The following is a 13591-nucleotide window of genomic DNA, read 5'->3' as shown; positions in this document are numbered from 1 at the left end:
AATTTGATTAGTCACATGCGCCAAATACAACAGGTGTAGACCTTACAGTGACATTTTTAATTACGAGCCCCTAACCAACAGTGCAGTCTCTAAAATGTAAAGTTTTGTCACACAACACAATGCCACAGATGTGTCAAGTTTTGAGGGAGTGTGCAATTGGCATGCTGACTGCAGGAATGTCCACCAGAGCTGTTGCCAGAGAATACCATAAGCCACCTCCAATGCCGTTTTATATAATTTGGCAGTATGTCCAACCGGCCTCACAACCGCAGACCACGTGTAACCACGCCTGCCCAGGACTTCCACATCCACAGCTTCTTTACCTGCGGGAGCATCTGAGACCAGCCACCCGGACAGCTGATGAAAGTGTGGGTTTACACAACAGAAGAATTTCTGCACAAACTGTCAGAAACCATCTCAGGGAAGCTCATCTGCGTGCTTGTCATGCTCACAAGGGTCTTGACCTGACTGCAGTTTGGCGTCGTAACTGACTTCAGTGGGCAAATGCTCACCTTCCCTGGCCACTGGCACGCTAGTGGCTGTGTACTCTTCATGGATGAGTCCCGGTTTCAACTGTACCAGGGAGCTGCCAGCATGGCGTCGTGTAGGCGGGCGGTTTGCTGATGTCAACGTTGTGAACAGAGTGCCCCATAGTGGTGGTGGGGTTATGGTATGGGCAGGCATAAGCTACAGACAACAAACACAATTGCATTTTATTGACAGAAATTTGAATGCACAGAGATACTGTGACGAGATCCTGGGGCCCACTGTCATGTCATTCATCCGCCGCCATCACCTCATGTTTCAACATGATAATGCACAACGCCATGTTGCAAGAATCTGTACACAATTCCAGGAATCGGAAAATGTCCCAGTTCTTCCATGGCCTGCATACTCACCAGACTTGTCACCCATTGAGCCTGTTTGGGATGCTCTGGATCAAATTGCACGACAGCGGGTTCCAGTTCCCGCCAATATCCAGCAACTTCGCACAGCCCTCGAAGAGGATTGGGACAACATTTCACAGGCCACAATCAACAGCCTGATCACCTCAATGTGTCGCACTGCATGAGGCAAATGGGGATCCCACCAGATACTGACTGTTTTTCTGATCCACTCCCCTACCTTTTTTTGTGGCCTGTGGAAAATGATCAGACTTCAGACACCCTAGTCATAGATTATTCTCTCTGCTACTGCATGGCAAGCGGTACTGTCTAGATCCAAAAGACTCCTTAACAACTTCTACCCCCAAGCTATAAGAATGCTGAACAGTTAATCAAAGGGCTACCCGGACTATATGCATAGTCACTTTACCCCTACCTATGTACAATTACCTCAACGAACCTGTACCCCTGCACTTTGACTCAGTACCGTTACCAGCTGTATATAGCCTCGTTATTGTGTTACTTTAAAAAAAAAAACGTATTTAGTAAATATTTTCTTAACTCTTAAAACTGCATTGTTGGTTTAGGGCTTGTAAGTAAGCATTTCACAAGTATTCAGCACATGTTTATTTTTACCTTTATTTAACTAGGCAAGTCAGTTAAGAACAAATTCTTATTTTCAATGACGGCCTATGAACAGTGGGTTAACTGCCTTGTTCAGGGGCAGAACAACAGATTTGTACCTTGTCAGCTCAGGGATTTGAACTTGCAACCTTTTGGTTACTAGTCCAATGCTCTAACCACTAGGCTACGCTGCCACCCCAAATAACATTTTATTGGCAAATAACGTTTTATTGAATTTTATTTTAAATGAATCTGTGACCAACAGATGCATGTCTGTATTCCCAATCATGTGAAATCCATAGATGAACATATTTCTGTATTTTAGTAAAAGTGTATTTAAATATAGCCTACAAAATACCTTTCAACATACCAGTATTTGTGTAAACTTTCAAAAGTGATGCTGGTATAAATGATACAATACTAAAAACAAAATGTAAAATTATCCACTTATTTTTTCAAAGGTGGTTGCAATGCTGTGAAAAACATTTGTACAACAGCATGTTTTTGCAGAGGGACTCTTATTTAAAATATAAATAATAGGGATATTGCTGCCAGCATAATATCACAGAGTTTCTACATACTGTATTGTCTTTGATAATATCCTGCTTCTAGGAAAATGGTAATGGGAGTGACGCACAAAAGTAATCTGCAAGGCAGAATAATCAAACCCAGAGCGATGGGCATGCTCGGTTCCGTTCAGAAGAGAGGTATCGCCGAGACCAATGCTTTATATATAGATGAATACCATGGGACAATGTTTTGAAGCCAGCCTCCATTTTAGTACTCCCCCATCGTTGTAAAAAAGCTATATTTTGGAAGCTATAAAAATGAATTTATTAATCTACATTCACTTTTGCCACGTTTATTCTATAATATACTCATTTAAATGATATTGAGCTAAACATAGAAATAAATAAAACATATAAAAACATTTTCCTTAAAGTATACTTTTTTGAGAGCACCAATGTTGCTGTCCCCACTTTAACAAAAAAATACTTAATGACAGGTAATTTTGTCCTTGAAACATTGAGTACAGTTACACGCACACAATTCTATGATTATTGTGGATAGTCAGATTTAAAACGTTTATGCTTCGCAAGAAGACCGTTTTCTCTAATAATCCGGTTTACATGGACACCTTCTAAATCAGGCTACCTGATGGAACTTAAACAAATGCAGAAAATGAACAATAAAATAAACGTTCTACCACTGCGACCATGTTATTTTTGTGAAGCCTATTTGATTCCGAGTTCAGACATTTAAAGTTTGTATAGGAAAAGTATTTCTAAGATGCATACTTTCAGTTCTTCCGAAGTCACTTTACTGGCACAATAGAGCTGAGGCGTGTGCTACCGGTGCTGGCACATGCGCAGATCAAATATACCAGATCAAATACACCTCTGGAATTCCGAGGAGTACCAATATGGCCGGTGGCTTCAAAGCCTCTCATTGGCGAATGCATAAGCCACGTTTAAGACAACTCAGAAATTGGAAATTCCAGACTCGCTGTAGATTGGAAGCTCTCCGCAAAAAACGAACGCACATTTTAACTCAGAGGATCCAAGTTTCCGAGTTGTCTTGAATGCGGCAAGGGCACCAGCAATCCACCAATAGGAAGCTCAACGCAAAAAATCAAACGCACATTTTAACTCGGAGGTTCTGAGTTTCCGAGTTGTCTTCAACGCGGAATCCAGGGTGTAATGCCACGTTCAAGTCAACTTGGGAACTCGCAACCTCCGAGTTAAATGTTGTGTACGTTTTTTTGCGTAGAGCTTCCTATTGGTTGATTCTGATACTTTCCAAATGTGAAACTCTTTAATATATATATATATATATTTTTTGGGGGGGGGGTGGATCAGCTTTAATATTGCAGATAGATTGTTGCTTCCATCAATGTAATTGTCTGCATCATTTCCAATCCTGGGAAACTCTTTCTACAACAAGTATACAAGTTACGAATTTGAACGTGGCATATACATCATTGCCCAAGACTCACATGTGACATGACGTCAAATTTGCAAGTGTCCAAATCAGACAGGAGCTTCTCAGAGAGAAAATCAACCTCAAGATGGTAAGAGAATGAAAACATATCCTCAAATATTGGTAGAATGGAGAGATAAACTATGAAATGCTATGTTTACAATGTTTACTATAATGTTAGACATTTTATTTAACAACACAATCATTGAAATGGTTGGATACCCAGTAAGCTAGCTAGCTAGACCATGCCAGTCCACAGTAATCACACATCAAACCTGTCATGTTTGTTTCCCGAGTTTTCTCAACACTGTATAGGCCTACCATGCCAATTGCTCTATTCATGCTGTTGATACCAGTTAAACGAGGACTGGTACATGTTGATGTGGCCTATTTAAAAAAATAACAATGATAAACAGGGAATATAAAACAAGAAGACAGAAGATATGGTGAAGTAAGGAGTTTTATTAAAAAGCAGACTTCTCAATGTTGCATTTGAAAGAAATCAGTTACTCTTGAACTACACAAATGTCAACCTCAACTAAAACTGATGGTGGAAGGAAAAAACATAACGGGGATGGAGATTTTGTATTCTTTATGCAACATCAAAAGTGGCATCATGTGTTTGTCTTGTATATATTATTGATGCTTGAGTTAGAAAGCGCATACACATTTTAATCATCGTCTTTTAAAATATAAAGCAGTCACAGAGTTCCATTAAAACCATTTTGCCAGGTTCCAACCCTTTGGAACCCAATCTTTAAGAGATTGACAAATGTCAAGTCACTTGTCCTATAGATTTGTCAAGTAGGCTAAGTTACCCCAAAGCGCTGCTCTAGGATCAGCTTAAACTACCCTCATCCTGAACATGACATTTAGGAGTAAAAACACAGCAGGTCCTGAATCAGTACTTAATAAGGGGAACTTCTATCTAAAAACAATCAGGTTCTCAATCAAATCTACAGTAGCTGAGAGAGGTGCACCGAGAACCAATAGTTGCCTTAAGCCAGTGTTTCCCAACTCCGGTCCTCGAGTACCCCCAACAGTACATATTTTTGTTGTGGCCCTAGACAATCACACCTGATTCTACTTGTCAACTTATCATCAAGCCTTTGAGAAGTTGAATCAGGTGTTTTTGTCCGGGACTAAAACAAAACGGTGCGCTGTTAGGGCTACTCGAGGACCGGAGTTGGGAAACACTGGCCCAGGCAATCCTGAGGGCTGGAGTTGGAACTGCCACAGGCCTCCACTCTGGAGTAAGTAGCTCTCATGGACCAATAGCAAAGCTGGAAGCAACAAGGCAGGAATTAGCAGGAGCCCAGCTATTGATGACAGATCTCCCATAGTGCACGTGGGTCTTCCCTGTTCTGATTGTCAGCGCTCTGAGCACATGGCTTTGAAGGTTGCTCCCAGAGACTTAAGTCTGTCCTCCAACCTTCACTCTTACATTTTTTTTATTAAATATATTTATTCTTTATTTTAATGGCATTATGTCCAAAGACAAACAAACAAACTTAGTGCAGTTATTTTCTTAGTCTGTCCATAGGTTCACATGCACATCCATTGCAATAGTCAGTCTTCCAATTCCTCAGACCTTACTGTAGTAAGCTGGGTGGGTTTATGCTAACAGTCATTAGGTTTTGTATTGGTAGACAAAATGGACACTCATTCATGGCCGTCTGCTTTGTCAGAAGCGACCATAGCAAAGAGCTTGATATAACTTAGAAGTAAAATGTGTCAAGATCATAGACTTCAATAAGGTAGGAATAATGGGTGTCTGGGTATCAGCATGCATTACAGACATTGAACAAAAAGCCTGTTGTTACTGAGGCTGACCCTATTTCAACATGTCGAAAATCCATATGAAAGGAATTGTAGTTACTGTATTTTAGAACCTCTCCTTTCTGGACTAACAGCCAAACCAGGGGTACTGAGTTAGAGCTGTGTAGAAGTGTGTACTGTAGGAATTGGGTAACCAAATGCCACACAAAGCAGTTGGTTACGGGGAACACTTAACAGCTCAGATTACTGTGTGCAGACTGTTCACATTGCATTGCCAAAATGGTGGATTTACACACCCACTCAGCACAATCCCATATTCTATCCTACTCATTGAATTCATAGGTTTTGTTGGACAAGCTGGACCAAAATGCAATGTCAGATTATCGCTGATTTCTGGTAGTCAATAGGCCTCTATTTGAAGAAATAGCAAAGTGCTACACTACCGTAAACATTGTAAATTATAGCATTGTATTATGTTACATATGGGACAGAACATTATTTCTTCAGCCACCACAAAAAGAGCTCATTCTCTTTAGGTTAGCCATGACATTCTCTGAGCTTCACTCAGTTTTCTAGTGCAACATCATTTCATTTCCAACTTCACCCCCACAAAAAGACATTAGGGCGAGAGCTAAGAATACAGTTTGTGAGGGTGTTTTTTGGGGGCTTGGACAGAATCAGGTACAGAAGATGCAGAAAGGTAGGCAGGAAGCGGATCCGATATAAACAAGTTGAAGCATTAAAAAAGGTAAATAAACAAAGAGAATGTACATAAGGGCTCCTATGGGTGAAAGTCTGTACTACTGTAGCCTACTCCACGGGTCATCTGAAGCTTTTCCAGTCTTTCTGGACATTTATGGTGATAACTGTTTGAGTGTGTGATATATCTTGCAGATTGATCAAGTTCACATGTTATCCAGGTGGTTTTGAAATAACAAAGTGACACCAATAACTAAATATCCTGCCACTCAGGCAGTATAGACCACTACTGACAAGTCATGGAGTAAACCTGGTTGTTATACCATCCAGTAGCATGAAACTAACAAAGGTTTGTAATATATGTGATAATATGTCACTATTGTAGTCTGTCAGATTCTCTAGACCTATACAAGCATTTCCATGCAAAATGTCACAGTATTGTTTTTCTCGATTTTACACATATTTTGCTGAAATTTAGGAAGGCAAATGGTTCGGGGCTTAAGTCCAAAATCATTATTATTATTTGCTTACAAGAACACAGTAAAGCCTTAGGGGTTATTTTCCAAGAAAAAGCAAGACACCTCCCACATCCTAACCTCACCTGCCAATGTATTCTGAGAAAACAGAGCCTATTTACTGTCAGCATCATTTACCTTAGCATTCAGAACTGTACATAAAACTCTCCATTATGTCATTAGGACTCTAAAGCTAGTTTCTGTATTTGTTGATGTCCCAATGCAAACAGATGGTGGCTATGCACAACACTCTCTCCCCCTGCAGTCTCAATTAAGGCACTGATCCCCGCCCCTTCTTCAGAACAGGAAAACTCCCCTCCCTAATGACAGTATTTTACTGGAAAGCCATTTCACTTCCCCTTAGAGCCAGTAGTGGTTGCACATGCAAATAGACCAAAGGAGTCGATTTGCAGTTATTACCTCTATATTACAGGTTTGGTTTACAGTCTCTTTCCTATCTTATTAGTGATTTGCAACAAGCAGGTTTACTTACAGATGAATAGAGATTGAGAACAAGGAAGATAATTGGTTTCTTGTCAGGATGTGGATAGAATAAGTATATTGGCCTACAGTACAAACATTGCTAGTTTGACTGTATATTTGGAGATTTTCCACAATGGAAGACTTTCACAGTCCTTCTTTATTGAAATCACAGCAGCTCTAGTGGCCTTTAGAGGGAAAGTCAGATACCCCAGCTTTGTTTTCAAAGAAGTGTCATGTTATTCCATTCTCCGGCCCACTTTTAAATGAGTACATACAACACTGTACAAGGTGCTAGAAAATAGTTTTCTCTTGTGGTACCAAGATACTGTATTTTACTGTACAGTACTGTTCCCGTACTCTACCAAGGCTAAGTGAAGCAATTCTACAGTTCACATTTACCCATAGTCCCACACACCCATTCACCCATCCCCCTCCCCTGCCTTATTCTCCATTGCAGGTCACATTTCTCAAAAAAAATACTCTTGTAAACATTTTTGTTTTCTCATTACCTAGTGCAATTATAACCCTGTGCTCCTTATTAAAGAAACCGGACCATGTTAATGCCTCCCCAAAATAACCATACAACAGGATCATATAGATCAACACAACATAATGGGCCCAGTCTAAAAAATGGCACATATAATAAAGCATTTGAATTTGACACAGGAAATGTGATCTTGTTTGTTCTCTCTTGTTTCGTTGTTATGAGATCCCAAGCCAATATGATTACTGCCAGCGTCTTGAATCTTGGCTTAGTGTAGGCTGTAGTCGATTGACATTGAGGACCAAATGATATTCGTTTCTAAAACCAGATCAATCTTGTTTTCACTTAATATAGAACAATAACATATAAAAACCATGATGTGCTTTTGCATCATGCGATTATAACACAACAATTCAAAGCAAGGCTTTTCAGAAGGCTGGCCATTAAAATTATTGTCTTGGAAGTTGATTATTTAGGTTTTTGGGACCACTCAAATTCTACTGTCTCCTTACCTCATGTTTTTACCCAGGTCTTATGATCAAGTACACATTCATAAACTACAACATACAGTGTGGGTGTCTGATAGGCCTATCAATGTGTTACCCCAAGCAACTAATTCCGGTGGGTTATCGACCAACCATTATCGTTAGAAGCTATTTATAGACTCCTTCCCTACTTTTGGCAAAAAGTAACAGAGCGAGAACAGACAAAATATATAAAAACTAAAGTGCAACAAAACTAGTAAATGTCGCTGTGCAACATTTTGTCTCTCGTCTCCCCCCTGCCGTAGAGCAACAGTCGTCGTCAGCATGACCGACCGACCGTCCAAGTCCACAAACCTCAAATCCTCCAATCGAACAGGGAGATATGGGGGCAAATTTCAGTTAGCCTACTTCTTTAGAACAGTCTAGGCAGCTCCATAAGCTCCCCATCAATCTCTTCCTATAACCTCTTCAAGTGCAAATGCAATAAGCCAACAGAAATGTATCATATTAGTTTCATTCAATAATTTACAAAAAACAAATACCGGATGCAAGAAAGCTGTAGGCTGGGTGCTGTAGTATTAGTGCTGATCCTTTCGAGCACGCCGTAACGTTAGTAAAACCGTGCTTTTCACCTGCAACTCACTTTGAAGTCCTCACTACTATGTAGTATGCTCAATTCAGCATGTCTCTAGTGCCCTCCACCCCAGATGAAAGCCAGGCCATACCCAAGTTACACAAACCTGGGTGAAACACAGGCGAAATGCATGACTCCGAAAAGAAACGCATATATAAAAGGTATCTCCTTCCATATTAATGATATATCCTCAGGCAACTGCAGCTGTTGTTTCTTTTCTGTATGCATATTCATAAGTGGCTCTGTTGTTGATGTATTTTAGATTCTCTGAATTCGTTTTGCATGCAAGCTTTGTGTTAGCGCATGTTCGTGTCTCTGACATTTCCATGACTCAGTCTGTGTTACTGTGTACTATTGTAAGGGTATGCTAAGTTTGCAAGCACTGTTAAGCTGATTTGTCAGAGTCTCAGATGCATCAGTACTGTATTAGAGGTTAAAATCACAAGGTGGGTGGGAACAGTGATTGTGCGTGTGTGTGTGTGTGTGTGTGTGTGTGTGTATGTATATGTTCTGTATGTACGTGTGTCTTTCCGTTAAAAGACACAGGCATTGCATTGACTGGCCAATCGAAGATGACGTCATCTTGTCTAAGGATGATCCATAGACAAAAGCTCTTCGTGTTTCCAGATCATTTTTTCAATGGCGTGGAAAACCACAACCCTTAAGCAAGGAAGGTTAAAAGTTTATTCTCTCTCTCTCTCTCTCTCTCTCACAACATCACATGCTATTTTTTTCCCCAACATGAAATTGTTCCACTGATTTGCTGTATGTTGCGATGAGATCATATTATTTCTTCCAAGAATTTGTGTGGCACTTCAAGAAGGAATATGGTAATGTGTATAAAATACACTGAGCCATGTTGCTCCTGTAGAGTACTGTATGTTTAGTCTCTCACACAGCCAGAGCAGGGTGATCTGTTTCATGGTTACTTAGGTTATTTATAGAACCCATGCTGCTTTCCTAGAAAGAGGACTATCATTTTACAGTCTTATCTGAGACACACTCCATAGATGTACAGTAACTGTTACTGTTGTGTAGCAAGTTCTACAACTATGCAGGAATGGTAACACAACAGTGTTACTTTGTTCAGTTTTAACTACAATGTGGTCTTGAAGATGAATACTAAAAATATTCCGGAGAAAATGACCTGATGTCTCAGGTCTAAAGTAAAGTTCTTCCATGTTCAAATGAGAGCATTTTTATTCTCGCTAAGTAATTCTGTTTGTTCCCCAGCAATGCTTGTGTCTGTTCAACATAACACATCTTGTACTCCCTGCCCTGCTAAAGAATACACAGTGTGTGTGTGTTGTACTGTAAGTTCTGAGAGCATGGCTTTTTGTACTGAGAGGTTACCTTAGGAAAGGGCGGAGGAGGAGGGGTGGAAGAGGAGAGAAAGAGCGAGCGAAAGAACGTGTGGCGGTGGATGGAGAGATAGACGTCAGAGGATGTTCACTGCCCGTTCATTCTCAGGTCCTCTCCTAACTCCTTCCCTTCCTGTCCTGGGGCCATGTCACCCCGCCCCCCGGCCTCGCCTCCTGGCATCAAGCCCCCCTCTAACACAGCCTCCTCCTCCTCCTCCTCTTCCTCCTGCTCCTCCTCCCCTGCCTGGGGACCGACAATTTCTGCGTCCACGCCCTCCCCTCCAGCCTCCCCCAACCCTGGGCTGACTGTATCCAACAGAGAGTGAGTCCTGCGTGGGTCTTTCTGCTCCGAGTACAGCCTCTGGTCCAGGGACAGGCTAGAGGGGGTCAGGGATTTAAAATCGGTTTCGAAAGGGAGCACCACCCCGGGTCCGGCGGCCCCCAGGGCCAGGCCCAGGCCCACACCAGCGGCCACCCCCACACCGGCCCGGTAGACCTCCATACCATCAGGCAGCATGGACTTGATCTTGGGTAGCCAGCGTTTGCGGACGCGCCGAGCGTTGGTGCACATGTCTGCGGCAATCACGTTCATCTCGCTCTCTTTGAAGTTGGGTGCAAAGTTCTGACAGTAGACTGGAGAGAGAGAGAGGCAGAGATAGAAAGAGACAGAGAGATGGAGAGACAGATAGAAAAAGCCAGGGAGAAAGAACAAGAGACAGAGACAGAGGGAGAGAAAAAGAGAGAGAGAGAGAGACAGAAAGATACAGAGAGAGAGAGACAGAAAGATACAGAGAGAGAGAGAGAGAGAGAGAGGGAGAGAGAGAGAGAGAGACAGAAAGATACAGAGAGAGAGAGAGAGAGACAGAAAGATAGATAGAGAGAGAGAGACAGAAAGATACAGAGAGAGAGAGAGACAGAAAGATACAGAGAGAGAGAGAGAGACAGAAAGATACAGAGAGAGAGAGAGAGAGAGAGAGAGGGAGAGAGAGAGACAGAAAGATACACAGAGAGAGAGAGAGAGAGAGAGACAGAAAGATAGATAGAGAGAGAGAGACAGAAAGATACAGAGAGAGAGAGAGAGAGACAGAAAGATACAGAGAGAAAGAGGCAGAAAGAGTTGGAAGACATTCTTTTTAAAAATAACCAGCTGTTTTGCCTGTGGCTCAGTCTATATGAATAGTTGATCAAAACCCCCAAAAACGAATATTACAGTATGTTACAGTATTCCATTTTTTTAAAATGTACTCACACTTCCATAAATTCATAAATGCTTGTGTTTTCATAACCTAAAATGGCTAATGGCTACAGACTAGTCTGGAACATCACACTTCTTCATTCAAAGTCTCATAAACCATCTACAATAGTTTGCCTCTGAAACAGTAACATCTTTCAACAGAGGCTGCCATCCCCCTGAACCATTATCCTCCATTCTAAACAACCAGATATTTAACAATGTAAGATCACCGTTTGATCAACTTCAGACTCACGTTTGACAGCGTTGAGCACACGGCTGTCCAGAGGTTTCCTACTGGGGTCACTGGTAGAAGAGCGGATGCCAGTCCCACAGCTGTTAGCCAGGGTGTTCCTGCAGGCACACAGAGCCAACACCAGAGGGCAGCGTGAACACCACTTCCATATGAATACACGTTTCAACACGACTATACCGCACTGCAAACCGTAGGTTTATGTTGACTTGAGAAGATAGATTCATACATATATACTAAACTTTGTGCAAGTAAGGGCATTGAAAACAAGGAATCTAAATGTAAGTTGGATATGTGTATGGATTTTGAGTCTGAATACGATCGCATATGAAACAGACACTTCATCATGAAAACTATACTGATAAATCTAACAGCTTCTGGATCTGAGTCACACCTAAAACATGTGAATCATTTAACTGTTAATCAATACCTTACAGATTAGCTTTGACTTACCTGTCGAAGAAGGTGGCGAGCAGGCGACGCAGTAGGACTTTGTGTTTGATGCCAGCACACAGGTGACAGTTCATTAGCTGGCCCCGTGTCATAAACACAGATGTACCTTGGGTAGTGTGAGAGAGAGCTTCCTGATTGAAATAGGTTTCCCCATCATGACTCCATTACCCTATGTATTTCTATCGCTACTTTATAACCAACTCTCATTTCTTTCATTAAACATTTATGCTGTAAAAGTACTCTCACCAAGACAGTGCTATTTCACCCCATCACTTATCTTCATTCCCATCACTTATTTTATGTGACACCTCTTGAATAAATAAGATTTCCATCGTATTCATTACAAATGGCAAATCAACTTGAACTTGAACATTTCATACAGCATTTGATCTAATCTCTACCTTCTACCTCAACCCTTTTACCAAAGGCCAACAGAGACTTCAGCCTTGCTACTTCAAAGAAACTTAAAAGTCTCATCTAACCAGTATTCACCAATCCCTCTCCCCTCCTGCAGCCTACCTCCTACCAGCTCCAGTTTCTCCCCCGGGTCTCCTTCGGTGTAGAGCTTGGGGTGGCAGCGGTAGCCGATCTGGCTGACGAGGCTGGCGGGCAGGGCCACCAGGTCCCTACGGATCAGCACACAGGAGCGGCTCTCCAGGGACAGGGGCATGGCTGCCATCTCTGGCTTTTCCTGGACTGGAGAGGGACAGGTGAAGAGAGGGAGTGGGTTAACTCTGTAGTGGAAGACATCATAAGAGTTATGGAAATAACAATAAACCCTTTCTGTAGAGAGGGAGGCAAAATCACCCTGGGTGAAATACAGAGAGACAGAAAGACAAAGAGAGACAGGCAGACACACAGGCTACTATCTAGTCCTTCTACAGTGCTCTTACATATTTCAAGGAGAAAGCTAGATAGAATTTAACATCAGCCTACACAAGGTTAAGCTGATCTCCATTAAAAGTGAGGGTGTTTAATAAATGATTCAAGGCCTAGCACAGCTAAATTCCAGATAAGCAACGTGCTGTATCAGCATCTTGAGAGACATAGGGGAGAGTGTTACTGGTTTCAAACTGTGGATTAATTTCCCTCCCAAAACCTTCACATTGACCTCAAAGATTGCGCGTACACACACACGTACACACACACACATACACACACACACGCACGCACGCACGCACACACACACACACACACACTCTCTCTCTCTCTCTCAAATATCCCACAATGTCACCCTGGGGTGTTCTGACTGATTGTAGATAGAATGGATTTCATAAATATCTGAAACTCTAGACTTCGACAAACCTGTCCAATAGCAATGCCCTCTGAAACAAAAAATATAAACCTCTGCAGTAGGGACACTGGGGTGTTTTAGTGTCTGTGTGTGTGTGCGCGTATGAGTGTGCATATGTGCAAGTACAGTGCATTCGGAAAGTATTCAGAACCCTTGACTTTTTCCACATTTTGTTAAATTACAGCCTAAAATGATTTCAATGGTTTCTAAAAATCTAAAAAATATCACATTTACCTAGGTGTTCAGACCCTTTACTCAGTACTTTGTTGAAGTACCTTTGGCAACGATTACAGCCTCGAGCCTTCTTGGGTATGACGCTACAAGCTTGGCACACCTGTATTTGGGGAGTTCCTCCCATTCTTCTCTGCATATCCTCTCAAGCTCTGTCAGGTTGGATGGGGAGCGTTGCTGCACAGCTATTTTTATGGCTCT

The 13591-nt window shown here is 41.8% G+C and overlaps 1 protein-coding gene across 4 annotated transcripts in view; it reads right to left on the bottom strand.

Moving 5' to 3' along the window:
• Window positions 1-3930: 3930 nt before the first annotated feature.
• Window positions 3931-13591, bottom strand: part of LOC115204098 (nucleus accumbens-associated protein 2) — a 53319-nt gene continuing 43658 nt past the window's right edge. For all 4 annotated transcript variants that reach the window (XM_029769415.1, XM_029769412.1, XM_029769413.1 and 1 more), the window contains exons 3-6: window positions 12385-12561; window positions 11866-11971; window positions 11416-11513; window positions 3931-10561 (exon numbers count right to left, since the gene is read on the bottom strand). In XM_029769415.1, coding sequence (XP_029625275.1) covers window positions 10017-10561; window positions 11416-11513; window positions 11866-11971; window positions 12385-12561 — 926 coding nt within the window. In that variant the 3' untranslated portion in view covers window positions 3931-10016. The remainder of the gene's footprint in view (window positions 10562-11415; window positions 11514-11865; window positions 11972-12384; window positions 12562-13591) is intronic.

Source organism: Salmo trutta, chromosome 12 (assembly GCF_901001165.1).
Source record: "Salmo trutta chromosome 12, fSalTru1.1, whole genome shotgun sequence".
Taxonomy (NCBI): Eukaryota; Metazoa; Chordata; class Actinopteri; order Salmoniformes; family Salmonidae; genus Salmo; species Salmo trutta.
This window is presented reverse-complemented; position numbering and strand designations above follow the sequence as displayed.